Source organism: Poecilia reticulata, chromosome 1 (genome assembly GCF_904066995.2).
Source record: "Poecilia reticulata chromosome 1, P_reticulata-male-v2, whole genome shotgun sequence".
NCBI classification, from domain to species: Eukaryota; Metazoa; Chordata; class Actinopteri; order Cyprinodontiformes; family Poeciliidae; genus Poecilia; species Poecilia reticulata.
This window is the reverse complement of record NC_088830.1, coordinates 25,646,415-25,660,609: the sequence shown is the minus strand read 5'-3', so window position 1 is coordinate 25,660,609 and position 14,195 is coordinate 25,646,415. Positions and strand designations below refer to the sequence as shown.

At 37.6% G+C, this 14,195-nt stretch overlaps 1 protein-coding gene and 1 non-coding gene across 2 annotated transcripts; one reads left to right on the top strand and one right to left on the bottom strand.

Moving 5' to 3' along the window:
• Positions 1 to 118: 118 nt before the first annotated feature.
• ift56 (intraflagellar transport 56) lies at positions 119 to 13,483 on the bottom strand. Its single transcript, XM_008414141.3, has 18 exons — positions 13,020 to 13,483; positions 12,720 to 12,863; positions 11,892 to 11,984; positions 11,662 to 11,776; positions 9,456 to 9,505; positions 9,201 to 9,346; positions 8,278 to 8,449; positions 6,582 to 6,656; positions 6,379 to 6,481; positions 5,549 to 5,604; positions 4,755 to 4,808; positions 4,588 to 4,651; positions 4,420 to 4,508; positions 4,178 to 4,261; positions 4,030 to 4,099; positions 2,505 to 2,611; positions 741 to 874; positions 119 to 599 (listed from the first exon to the last, which is right to left on the bottom strand). Exons 1-18 carry the CDS (start codon positions 13,020 to 13,022, stop codon positions 488 to 490), a joined length of 1,671 nt encoding a protein of 556 aa, XP_008412363.2. The 5' UTR covers positions 13,023 to 13,483; the 3' UTR covers positions 119 to 487.
• Positions 13,484 to 13,760: 277 nt separating this feature from the next.
• trnar-ccu (transfer RNA arginine (anticodon CCU)) lies at positions 13,761 to 13,833 on the top strand. Its single transcript has one exon. It is a non-coding gene; the product is annotated as a tRNA-Arg (tRNA).
• Positions 13,834 to 14,195: the final 362 nt, after the last annotated feature.

The window sequence follows — 14,195 nt, the reverse complement described above, 5'->3', positions numbered from 1 at the left end:
TAATCATAAACAGTCATGTGAAAAAATAGGACATGCTTAAATGTTTGTTTTTTTTTATTAACAAATGTGTACATATTAAACTCTAATCCTATTTTTTATTTACATATGGAAAATAGAGTACTTTGAGCAACAAAAATAATTTTGTTTTATTCATTAAACAAACGATATCAACAAAAAATGTGTGTTAACACACTATCGCCAGTCTGAGGAAGATCTTCCTCCCTCCTCTGTTTCAGAGATTTGAGCATCCATGTTTTCCTGAAAATTAGGCTTAAGCAAGAAAAAAAAACAGACATTCATAAAAAATATTACAGACCAGAAAGATAACTTCAGCAAGTCATATCTCATAAATGATATTACATTGAGGGGAAAAATAATCAAAGTATGCATGTATTTAATCACTGCAATGTAGCAGACAGGGAACCATTTTTCCTTCTGTGACGTGTAGATCCATTCATGTGACACACTTAGCCTTCCCTCTGTGTCATTAGAGGAGGACTCTGTTGTCTTTGGCCCACTTTCTCAGGATCCTGATAATGTATTCAACCTGAAGGTTTGCTGAATTCTCCAGGAGGAGTAAAACCTCCTTGAGTATCTCCCTGCAGAACAAACAGGACATGCAAGGAAACAAGGTTGGATCGAAAATGCATCATGTGTCATGTTTATTTTAAATGACATCACACCCACTCCAGCAAGAGAACAGGCAATAAAATCACTGCAGAAGGAAGAGAAAAACATACTTGGACTCCTTGTTTGCCAGTATGAGCTGAAAGACGCCGACACATGCCCCTCTTTTGCCCTCCCAGTAATTGGAGCTTGGGTCCAGCTTCTCCAGGGCATCAAATGCTTTGGCAGAATAGAAGAACTGGCCCATCTGAAACAACACATGGCCACCATGATCTGATCTGCAAAGTCCGGCTTTAGAAACATTGGTATATGGGAATGCTGACAAGTTTTTCCAGAGATGAAAAAACGCCTTGAAAACAATTACACAAGACAATTTTTTTGTATTATTTCAGTTTTGTTTTTGGTCTTGTCTTATTTCTGTTTGGGATAGGGGTTGGTTATAATCCGATGTTTCAAACTGATGGCATGAATTGGGCTGTTTTGTACTTTTTTGTGAATACCACTTGTATCTGTTGAGCCTGATGTGCTAAACTACATGTCAAAATAAAAAAATAAAAAGGAAAAAAAAGGAAACATTTATATGTAAAGCCACATTTTGAGTCATCCATCAGTTCTTCCTAATTGTCGTCTAAAGAGAAACTCTTTGTTCGGGTCTTTTGAAGTAAACATAAAACTTCTTCCGGGTTACTGGAAGCTAAATATAAATGCAGGACCATTTCTTTTTCAGCAAGTGATTGGAATTCTGCAGATGGCAGTAGGAACGCAAGGAGGCGATAGGTGAGTTTGTTGTTCTCACAGATTGTCTGTCTCATATTACACGGTCACATCTTTTTTAAAGCAGCTACATACTGCAGCTTTATATCAGAGTGCTGTTATGACCTTAACCATGCTCCAAACCCACTGATGTGGCTGCAGAAAAACAATCCTGCAAGGAAGAGTGGGCCAACATGGAAGGCTCTTTGCCAATGTTTGATGGTCGCTGTTGCTGCCAAGGCAGGCAGAACCAGTTATTGGGTTTATGGGGCAATTACTTTTTCACACAGGGCCAGGTTGGCATGTATAGCTTTTTTAAAAACCTTAATGAATTAAATCATCAGTTAGAAACAGCATCTTGTATTTTCTAAGGCTATCTGTGCCTGATATTAAAATTGGTTTGATGTTAGGACACATTTAAGTGTGACCAATAAAAATGTGAAGGAGGCCAAATACTTTTCACAACACTGGACACGGGCCAACGATGCTGTAACTTAAATTAGCTGCGATCCTGATTGAAATTATGCACCGCTCCGTGAACAAAAAGCTTTGCAACATATCATCAGTAAAGCAATATATTTTTACCTTAAAAATGTTATATACTGAAGAGAAATGTTACTTTGTAATTTAATTCCTTAAAATCGGGCCTCTGTCTCTTTAAAAACTCCAGGACATCATCACAACATGGCTCCTCTATTAACCCTTTAACAACATTTTCACATTATTCAAGTTCCTTCCACTGAGAAGGAGCTTGGATAATGAGCTCAGCAAATGTAGCTTCACCAGGTGTTTGCTAATTACTGCTGGCTAGTCTGAAGGAGCTCAGGGGGGCAGGATTTATCAAATATGCATAAAAAAAGCAAGGCAACACTTCAGGTGATTTTTTTTGACGAGGAAATAACATTATTAAGCTAAAAAAAGTAACGTCTTTTTGGAAAGAGAAAAAAATACAGAAACAAAAAAGCTAAAAAAAAAAACAAACAAAAAAAAAAAACCCGTCGATTTTACATAAAACTGTTCCTCAGACAAAACTTTAGCTGACCTTAAAGGAAATTTCAAGAGTATCTCTTATTAAGTTCTCCTTTAGGAATAAGAAAAGGCAAGAAGAAAGAGGAGGGTGTTACCTTGTAGCAGTCGTTGGCAATCATCTGCAGCATACTGAAGGAATCAGAGGAAGTGCCCATTTTCTGATAAAGCTCCCAGGCAAGCTGGCCCTTCTGGTTCATTATGTCTGACAGGAATAAGATCAGTGAGTTCAACAATCCGTCGCTCCCAGGCAGCCTCAGCTTATGAAGATTCAAATTTGGGAAATATTGGAGGCCATGAGCAGCTTTTACTGCCGTAAATTAGGACAAGAGGAGAAGGAAAATGCCCCAGTGAAGATATCCATTCCTTCTGCTGAGTGTAACATCAGCAGAGTGAAAGACGGGGCTTAAATTCGATGCAGGCCTGAGGCTAGAAATCTGGCAGCGATGTTAGATTCAGATCCAAGCCACAGTGAACCAGCATAGAGCAGCTCTCAGATGTGATTCCCCATTCAGTTAAGGTATCTGAGTCAGGCCCACATTCAAAAGGAAAATGTAAGATAATCTGTCTGTAAAAATCTGAGCTCAAGCAAATCTGAAGCGAATTGACACATTTAAGAGGTTTTCAGTAAAGAAATTGAACTAGCATTGTTTGCGTTTTCACATCTTTTTTTTGCTTATTATTATTTATTAGGGTTTTATGTGACAGACCAACACAAAGTAGGGAATAACTGTGAAGCGGAGGGGACAATAGCTCAGTCGGATTGAGTGGAGAACATCTAAGAATATCAATTTTAGAGTCAAACCACAGATTCTCAAACTAATTTAGGTCCAGATTTGACCGGATGCTTTAATCTAAACCAGAGAAAAGCCACTTTTGATACAAAATAAAACAATTTCCTAATCATGCACTAATAAAATGTTTTATTATGAAATAAATAAAACATTATTTCATAATAATTAAACAATAATTTATTTCTAATTTTCTGACAAAAGAAAAAAAAACTATTTTGTAGAATGAGGTGAGCCTTTTTGATAAATAGGAAGCATAGTTTGAAGCTATTTACTTTTAAAAGCCTGTTGTAGATATTAAGAACTCATGAAAAAACTCATAAAATGTCCATTTCTTTTTGGTTTTGTAAGAGCCACAAATGGAGCCACTGGTTGCAGAAAACCTGATCTACGCCATCATAATGCCGTTCTGGATTTAAACATGCTGAGTGTCACTACAGCATGATGCTGCCACCAGCATCTAGTTTTTCCTCCCAGAGTTTGCTGGGTTCCCTACTTGGCTTAAAGTTAGCTTTTTACCGCTGTGAAGTCTGATGTTTGTTGCATAATATTCTCTCAAAAACCTCAGATTTATACTGAGACTCTAATTAGATGACATTTCAAACCAGCTGCTAGCACTGGATTTTCTTTAGCGGTATCTGAGAAAAAGGGCCTATTTGAAAAATGTTCAAAACTCTTTATCTTCCTTTTACTTTACAGTCTTTCTCAGCTTTCTGTTGGTGTATCACAATCAAACACACTGACATCCAATGCTGTAACATGGAAGGAATGTGAGAAAGCTCTATTTATTTCTGATTAAGTGAACTGTCTCAAATTTTACTTCTATACGTACAACATCGAGCCAGCCAGCTGAGGTAAACATAGTCGTCCTTGATCTTTTCATTCTGAATGAGCAGAAAAAGCTGAAAGGGAACAAAAAATAAGCACAAAAAAAGCACAGCAGAATCAATTGACGTCTGCAAAAGGCTCAATCAAAGTACCTCCTCTGCTTCTTTGTAGTTTCCCAGCGCCGCTTTAGCTTGAGCATAGTTGAAGTTGAATGTATCATCGTTGTAGAAGTAACTCTGGAAAAAGAAAAGCTTATACAGTTGTCACAAAAACAATAAAATGAACCAGAATAGATTCACTTTCAGCACCACTTATCATTCAAGGTGATGCTTCATAACCAGGTTTCTTTTTCCAACTTATAGCAGCACAAAAGCAACACAGATACTCTACTAACCTTGACAGAGTTGAGATATATGAGAACATCCTCAAACTGTTTCAGGAGAAAAAAGCAGGAGGCCATGCACTGTCTGCCAGGGATAGTATCTGCAAAGAAAGAGAGAAAAGTCTGCTCACACATTCCGGCTTTCAAAAATAATACTGGAGACAATTTCATCTGGCTTACCGCACTCGCTAGCTGAGCCGCCGACCAACTGAAAAAACTGCTGGGCGATTTTTAGGTGATCCCTCTTCAAAATACAGGAGCATAAAACTTATAGTCGTTTCACACGCAAAGCGGTCAGATGTACTGGCATGCAAGCCTTTTTAAAAGAAATGATCAGAAATACTCACTGATCCGATTTCTTGTCCAAGTGCAGCATTCACAACTCCTTTTAAAATATACTCCTGTCACAATTAGATTATTATTAGATTGAGCATACGAAGGAGAATTTGGAAAAATGAGAAATAATGATCTTTTTGGGGTCTTCCTGGTCCATTGATAGTACACTGTAAAACATCTGAAGTTGGTTTAACTTGAAAACAGAAGCCCACCTGCTGCCTTGAAAATGCAATTTAAGTCGACAAGAAAGTTGTTTTGGTTTTGACTCAGAAATTAAAGTTCATGAAGTTGATTTAACAAGAGACAAGTTGCCTAAACATTGATTTTTAAGTTCATTAATCTTGAATTGTGAGTTTTAACTTTAAGATGCAATTTAAACCAAATAATTATTTCACAATATGCAAGAAAAATCTTTTATTTTACTCACATTATCAAGTTAAAATAGCTACTCATTTTACTTTAGAACAATTTAAATTCCTGTTTCAAACTGTAGGAACAAAATTTCTGATCTGATAATGAATTTTATTAAACATCACATGAATGTTTTTGTGAACTAAATGTTCACAACATTTAGTATGAACAGCACATTATCCTCAAGCATTAAAATGAACATTTGCCTTAATAAAACACAGTGCAATAAGATACGATGATGTTTGTTAACTGACTGTATTGAACATCGTGTTTGTAATTTCTTTTGGTTATTTGATATGTTCTTTCCTATAAGAGCTGAGAAAACGATTGGAAAACAAATAGTGCCGTCATTTCTAAGTAACAAGAGACTCAAACGTTTAAAATTGATTGTCACCTGAGGGGTAACGGGATCCAGATCTTGGATGAGGTTGTAAGCCTCCTGGACGTCGTCTAGAAATACAAAAACAGAGAATGTCAGTATCAGACAGAAAGTCTAAACAAGTTCAAGTCAAAAAAATAAAATAGTTATAGACAGCGTTAATTTAAAATGATTGCCGAGAGCTGTTTGAATTAACAAAGACTAGCAGAGGATCTTCACGTGTGCAACATCCCCTGCAATATAAAATACAAAAAATTCAACCTTAATCGAAGGAAAATATTTCAGGAGTAGTTTCACTGAGATGGTTTATAGTAAAGAAAGAAATATTCCAAATGTGACAAAATTCAAGAACAGAAATGCAGAATTGAACAATTTATCAATTTATTTTTCCCATATTTGTCCAAGGAATCCAATCAAAAATCTCCCTCTGTGGTGAGTCAAATAAAGGTTTAAGAAAACTGCTCTGATGCTTCAACATTTATCTTTACTATTATAATCAAAACAACCTGCAGCAGATTTTTCTCATCGTCTGTGTTACAGTGGTTAGAAAAATAAACTCTGAGTCAGAACTCAAAGTGCAGCCTGATCGGTGCATTTCTATTGAAAAAAGCTTCTTTATTCCAAACAGAGTCACATCCTTGGTTATAATGTGTGTGAAGTCAGATGCCAGAACATTTCTAACATTTTTTCCCCTGAACTGTTTATGTCACGTCATTTCTTTTGATGGCTATTTCACATTTTTATTCTGCAGCCGTATTGTAACATTCCCAAACCCTTTATTTTCAACAGCATCTTATCCTCTAGTCTGCGTCTTCTTCTAAGATGGCTGCGATGTACGTGCACACCTTGTCTCAGATAGTAGATGACCAGGTTGAGTCTAGCCTCGGGAATCACATCGATCAAAGGCGGCAGCACCTGCAGCGCGCCCTGCCCTTCCCGGAACACCACCTGCAGCACAAAGCGGTTCAGGGAGACAGGAAGCGCCGGCCCTGCTGCACGCATCCGTACTGTCCTCCGCGCTCGCAGCCGGAGATAATGGGAAGCTTACCAGGTTGTGTCGGATAAGCTCCTTAGCGAACTCAAAGGAGCAGGAGGAGATGTCGATTAGGTTCTTCAGCTCAGCCTGAGAGCAAGAAAGAATAAAAAAAGAACAGCTGCTGATTTACAATAATCATTTAATAAAAGATATATAAAGCATGAGGTTTGTATCCAAACATCAATTTTCTAACACCCTTGTCCCTTAGTGGGGTCAGGAGGGTTGCTGGTGCCTATCTCCAGCCAATATTCTGGGCGAGGGGCAGGGTCACCTGGACAGGTCGCCAGTCTGTCCACACAGGACAAACAACCATGCACACACACTGACAGTCATGTTTTTGGACTGTGGGAGGAAGCCAGAGTAGAACCCACCATGCAATCTCCATGCAGAAAGACCCCAGGCCAGGAATTGAACCCAGAACCTTCTGGCTGCAAGGCAACAGCTCTACCAACTGCCAAATATGTTTTATTTATTTATTTCGAACATGATAGAAGAATAGAAATGATACATATTTTTGCGCTACAATACTCTTAACGTGCTCGAGAAAATTTAATAAACTTCAGACAAAATGTAGGAAATTTATGTTTGGTTAATTTTTTTTCTTTGAAGTAATAAAACTTGTTGAGTTGGAAAGCCTGTTTATGTCCCTTTAACTGGCGCCACTTTTACAGAAAAGTTGAGTATGTTGGTCAGACCCAACATTCTCTCTTTCAATGCTGAACAGTTATTGGTGGAGGGAGTGTCATGCTGCAGCACAAAATCCCCGTCACTGGAAAAACAAGGAAACTGAAGAAAATCTGGAAGGACATCTGCTTGGTGTGCATTTCATCTGCACACCAAGCAGATGAAATGCATGAGGAGTCACATCCCCCTCCATGTTTCCTTGTGAGATGGTTAAACATCCTCACTTTTCCTCCAGTTTTGCTGAAAAACTCAATCTGAGTAAGCAGTGAGACTGATTTCAGCGTATAGAACTATGTAAGCAAATGATTTGTGGTGTGTTTATTTAAATCTCACAAGCGTTTGCTAAATACATATCCCGCCACGTGTTCAACTCCGATAAACTCTTTATTTCCTTCTCATGTATGGAAAGCCAGTAGGGTCAAAAAACGTGCAACATTTGATGTGACTTTCATGCGCAAAGTACATTTTTTAACATGCAAACAACTGTGTTCGCAACTTTAAGCCAATCACAGATAGTTGGTTTTCATCTTGTCCGATAAAAAATCAATCACAACCAGCAGAAATTAGAAAACAAAACATTAAGATTTGAGGAAAAAAAAAAGTTTAATATAATCATATTGTAGTTAAGTATACAAATAAGTTTACTTTTTACATTTCAGGTAGTATTTCAACATTTCTCAAGCTACAATGTAAAATATTTAGCAGTTTTACATCAGAAATTTTAGCGAAAGACCTAGTCAAAGTAGCTCAATCCCTTCTCAGTCAACTCATAGCGTGCTTTTGAAAACTGTGAAGTAAATAATTAAATTGAAAATATGTCTTGTTTCTTTAAACTTAAAGGTATAAGAATAAGATGTTTGGCTTCAGAAGAGAGGATTTGGAAGCAGTAAACGATTTATTACAACAAAGCTTTGTTACAGCAAAGAAATAATCCACCAAACATGAATTTTCCTCACTTCTTTTGCTAAATTTAGTTAGTTGCACCTTTAAGCTTCCTCAGCGTTTAGTAGAAAAACATTTGTACCTCTGCTGCTTTGCCGTTGTACAGCCTGAAATGGTTGCAGGCTTTGAGGTTGAGCGCTATGGTTGAATCCGGGATGTTCTGCAGGTACACGGCCAGAACCTCCTGAGACACATCATAGTAGTCCAGCTTGTAGTAACACAGAGCCACGTAAACTTTCAGAGCCAGGAAATCTCTGTAATCACAGCATGGAGCATGAGGGGAAAGAAATGCTCTGCTTAGGAAGAAGATAAGATGAAATACTGATTAAACTTTGAATAATGTCGGCTCAAACAGGAATCTAAAAAGCTAATATAAGCTGCAGTGCTCTGTGAAAGTATTCACATTTTTTGTGTTGGCCCCTTAAAACCACAAACTTCAACATATTTTATTTGGATTTGGCATGATGGACCAGCACAATGAACAGCATAATTATGAGATGGGAGGAAAAGAATGAGCCTCTCCATAGTCTGAGAGGATGGATACGCATGAATGTAATTACATAATAAGTTAGCATTTATTGCAATCTGAGCAGTTTTTACAGAATTAATGACGCTTACATGATTATGATAAATTTCCTATATTTTTTGCAGCAGTAATAAAAGTGATAACTAGAATGAGTAAATGCGGATAAATGTGCAACAGTTTCAGACTTTTACTTTTAAGAAGAATTGAAAATATGCATAATTTGTCTGCTGTTTCATAATTTTTGCGCTACTTGTGTTGGTCTGCTGTGAAAAATCCCAATGAAGCACACTGAAGTCTGTCACTGTCACATAGCAAAACAGGAAAAAGTTCAAGTGGTGTGAATTTAGTTTTGCTCCATAATGTGTGAAGTCCATGAAGTCTAACACTGGTGCATTAAAACCTCTCATCTGCTGCGGTGCTTTGAGAACAGCAGGACTGTGAAGCTAATTTCAGAGTGACAGGACAGACGAAGTTCAGACCTGTTCTGCAGCAGAAGGCGTTTATAGATGTCTATAGCCTCTTGGTAGTGAGAGCGCATGTAGTGGATGGAGGCCAGGCTCAGCTGATCCTCTGTCACATCCTCCAGGTTCTGGTGGAAGGCCATCAGTCGCTTTTCGTCCTTAAACTGAGACGCAGCGTTACAGGAAGAGATCAAAACACAAATACTGGGGTGAACTGAACACATTTTAAGAAGACTGTTTTATGAAGCCAAAAAGAAGCTATAGCTGCTAAACCTTGTGCTCCAGGTGAAACAGCAGCCGGTTTTGGAGAGGGGACATCGGCGCTACAGAGAGCGAGAAGGGACAAGATTAGTGAATAAAGACAGGACGCATCATCAGGAAGCATCACTGTTTTGTTTCCAAGACTCACATTAGAGACTGAGAAGCATTTTAAACTCTTATTATACAGAAATCACAACATCACTGGCAGGTGTTTACCACCTGGTTACTTCCATTGCTCATGAAACAAATTGAGCAACTTAACTAGACATGGAGAAAATAATGGAAAACTGGATGAGAGATAAGAGACTGAAATTGTATTTAGTCAAACTACTTTTTATATTAACTCACACAAATGAAAGGAACTGTTTGCTGACATCTAATGATCAAGTTGTGGATAGCAACTATCCTTTGTTTTGCTTTTTTTGTCACATATATAAATGTTTCAGATCATTACTTAAATTTTAATGTCAGACAAAGGTAACGTGAGTAAGTACTGGGGTGCACCGATTGCAGTTTACCAATTTTTAAAAAGTCTGACCTGCCGATTCCAATTTTGGCCAATACCAATTTTTTGTCTGAAATGTTGATAAATATAGCAAGAAAGTTGCTGAGTTGGTAACAGTGGGTGGCTACAAACGTGCAGACGTGACCTGATGGTCTGGACCTTTGCTGAGGCCAAGAAGATCGGGGGAAAAGATGGTGTGTTTATAGACTGAGCACAGCAGGAGTCTTTAATTTTGATGCAATTCATGGAAGCAGAAAAACATATAAATATTTCATTATTTCACAGTTTATATCCATTCAAGAAAAAATGTGCCTATTCCAAACTATCCTTCTCTAGAAACGATAACTATGGAGTCTGCAAGAAGATTAGGATTAGAAACAGACAAGTACCGGCAAGGAGTAAGGAATGTTTGCAAGAGACGAATAAACCCATGAACATTTGTCTATCAGCCCTCATCTGATGGTATGACGTCCAACTCAAAACAGGAGATGAACCGATATGAAGGCATGGAGGCTCCAGATAATCTATTTCACCTTAAATCAAGCTCTCTGAAACTTTAGGTAACGGAGGGAGGCTGGAAATTCATAAGAGTCACTGTCATCATCCAGATGAAAACAGCAAAGTGCCTTAAAGGTAACTTATTATGTTTCCTTTAAACTGGTGAGGATAGGTCTATGGTGAAAACATGTTTTGCCCAAAACCATTCTTAGATAATGAGATTTCAGTCTCATCAGTTGTTCCTATTTTCATCTCCTTACAGAATGAGCTGTTTTAGGGTGTCTTGTCACTTTAAATGCAAATAAACTGCTGCTAGCCACGCCCCCCATCCAATGTTAATACTCCTGCATGAAAATGACTGCAAACAGATGCACAATTATACAAACATACATCTTTGAAAAGCAGAAGTGGAGCCTCCTGCACAACCAACAGGAAATCAGCAAGTGGTTTCTGGATATAAGTCAGCGACAATGCATACAGCTGCAAAATCAGCCAAGCAAACATGATGGAGCTTCGCTTTGGTTGCTAGATAACCAGGCTCATTTTTCAAACACCAAAAACCATTAACTTATTGCCAAAAAAATGGCTGTAGGTGATTTTTAAGCAATTGGGCTGTTTTTAGAAGCAGTTGAGACCCAAATGGAAGTAAACAAAAAGTGGAAAATGTGAGTTTTGCATAATAGTACCGTAATAATACCTTTAAGTTCATTAAGACAAAAGTCCATGATGGTAAGTTGAAAAGTGAAAGTCTCAGACAGCAGAAACCCAGTGAGGAAAAAAGGTTGGTGCATTCTTGTTGGTTGAGTATGAGGCTCCACTTCTGCTTTTCAAAGATGTACGGTTGGATAATGTGCAAGCAGGAGGTACAATCATGAGCAGATAAAACTCTGCAAAGAAGTACAACCTACAGATTGAAAAATGGCTGAAATGCCCACTAAATCCTTAAGTCTGTGGCAAACACGAGATACTCTTGAACACTCCTGGTGTCATGTTCCCATTTCTGAACAGGGAAAACATGCAGCCTCCACACAGAAACTGACTCTATGTTTTATAAACAAGTGATTGCATTGAACATTGTTCTTTATGAGTGTCTACAAAACTAAAAGCATGTGCAGCATTTTCGTGCTAAATCGTACATGTACAACAAAAGATCTTAAAAAACAAATTTCAGCAGAAGTTAACATTATGCTAACAGAGTTTTGCTGAAGTAGGTACCTTTCGACGCTGCCTCCTCAGCTTCTTTATAAAGCCCCAGAAAAAACAGGGCACAGCCCAGATAGACCCACACCTCTGCAGGACAATCCGGCTTCTTGGTCAGAGATTTGTACTCCTGTCAGAACATGGTACACGTTTAATACAAATGTAGTATACAGAAGCATATATCTACTATATTGTATATTGTTGTTATTGATTAAAAAAAGTAATTTAGGGGGGAAAAGAATTACCTCCATGGCTCTCTTGTAATCACCAAGGTGAAATGCACAGTAGCAAATCCACAGGTCTGCATTCTCATGTTTTTCTCCAATGCTTCTCTGAAACTAAAGAGTAAACAGCCTTTCAGATAAGAATGATATTCCATCTCTTCAAAAAACAAAAGATCTAAAATGTCTTGTAATTGTTAAACTAAAACTTTGAGCTTTACTTATTAGGCTGGGTCTTTATGGAGGTTATTTACATTTACCCCTTTAAATCTTACACATTTTGCCTAGTTACTTCCACAAACTTCAGTGTGTTTTATAGGAGCTGAATGTGACAGACAAAGTCAAACATGAATGTGAAACAGAAGGAAATCACATTTTGACACAAACAATTTTGCCCATTCTTCTTTGCAAAATAGCTCTGGCTTTACAGCTGGATGTTTAACGCCTCAGTCGCATTGCCACAGATTATTCAAAGTATTTCGCTTAGATATAATTTAAAAAGTTCAGTTTTGGTTTTATGACAAACTTCAAATAGTATTTCTTATGCTTTCCTTGCAGCAATGTCTTTCTTTTTGACACATCTCCATACAGGTCAGATTTAGGGAGAACAAAACTAATCACTGTCCTATTAACATTCTCCCACCTGAGTTATCAATTTCTATAGTGCAGCTCCTCCAAAGTTACTAAGGGCTTCTGTTTGTCTATCGCATAAAATCCTGAAGAAATATATTAAAATATGTAGTTATTATGTGACAAAGCGTCAAGGAGTATGAATATTTCAACAAAAACATCTGCAATTTTCTATCAATCCACTTAAATCTTTTCAAATGTCTATTTTATTATTTTTATCACCTCCAGCAACGTTAAGGCACCCAGGTAGTCTCTCTGCTGAAGGTACTCCTCCAAACTGGGGACCTTGGTTTTGTTTTTCTTCTTTTTATCACTGACGCTCCCCAGTGTCTCTTCTCCCACAGCTGGTTTCAGGCGTGACAGAATCTGACAACATTCATATTAATGATGAGCGCATAGTCATCCTCGAATTATTACATGGAGATATGACAATGTCAAAAAAATACAAATTTTCTGCAAAGAATAAAACCTCTCCCATGATAGTTACACTCGAACATTAACAGTATAAACAAGTTTTCTCACCATTTCGAGGTGTATATCTTGAGGACCTCAGTGTTAGCTAAGTCTTGTTTATCACTAGGGTAACGGAAAACACTCTTATATTCAACTCCGCGCCACTTACATATATCGCTGTAATTTTGAGTCAGTTATATCTTATAAGAGAAAATCAAATAAAACTTTCAAAACTCAAAATATAATCACAAAATTATCGCCATCTTCCAAACAATTCTTTGCAGCAGATTTGCTAAATCGTTTCTTAGTAACGTTAGCTTGCTATGAGCTAAACTGTAACGGCCCCCGGCATAAGTTGGAGCTTCCGTCGACAGGTTTTCAAGCTAAAAGCACGACAAAAATAGTTTTAACATTTAAAAACCTTTTCCAGCTTCACAGCTGCTTGTTGTGTTATTTTCACTAAGTTAAATTTTTTTTTTTAATCCAGAGCAGGTTATACAAACAGCTTAGCGATGAAAATTTTAAAAACCTAATATCTTAAAGGGGGAATATTTTGTAGGAAAACCCAAAATAGCTTGCGTATCTCCTGTTGAGCTTCACTTTTTAGTGTTTTAGTCTTAGTTGCTTAGCAACCACGAGCTTCAGTTTTTTTTTCGCTTCTTTGTTTTGACTTTGGTGTAGTGAAGAAAAAAACGCAACCTACGTCTTACGGACGACAATCACACTTTTCCATCTACATGGAAAACACAGCAATTTCGCCGTGTCTGCTTAGGAGGTTCAATTTAAATTTTGCGGCCATTTATAGGCGGTGCCCCAGTGGCCTAATGGATAAGGCACTGGCCTCCTAAGCCAGGGATTGTGGGTTCGAGTCCCATCTGGGGTGAACTACTTTTTTTTTTTTTTTTTCTTTGTGATTTGTAGAATATAGTTCTTGTCTCTTCACGTATTTACATTTCAAGTTCATCCAAACATTTACTAATTTGCAGCTGTGATATATTGAAATCCAACGTGATGAAATACATACAAAGTAAGGCCTTCAATCCCAATGAGACGTTCAAAGTAGTGTTTAAGTTGGAGTGTATAAGTTGGAGTGATACACAATTTTCTATTTTTTTGTGGCAAATAAAAGTTTAAAAAGTATGCTTTTTATCCCACAACCACCTGCCTTCAGAGGAAACCTATTTTTACCTGTGCGTAGAAAGTCATTTTTCAGCCTTGAAACATGACTCTTGATCATATAAAGAG

Coding starts and splice junctions, on each gene's coding strand:
- ift56 (XM_008414141.3), bottom strand. Junction 9,506..11,661: donor TGAGGAGGCAGCGTCGAAAG/GTACCTACTTCA, acceptor CGCTCTCTGTAG/CGCCGATGTCCCCTCTCCAA. Junction 600..740: donor CTGGCAAACAAGGAGTCCAA/GTATGTTTTTCT, acceptor TTTGTTCTGCAG/GGAGATACTCAAGGAGGTTT.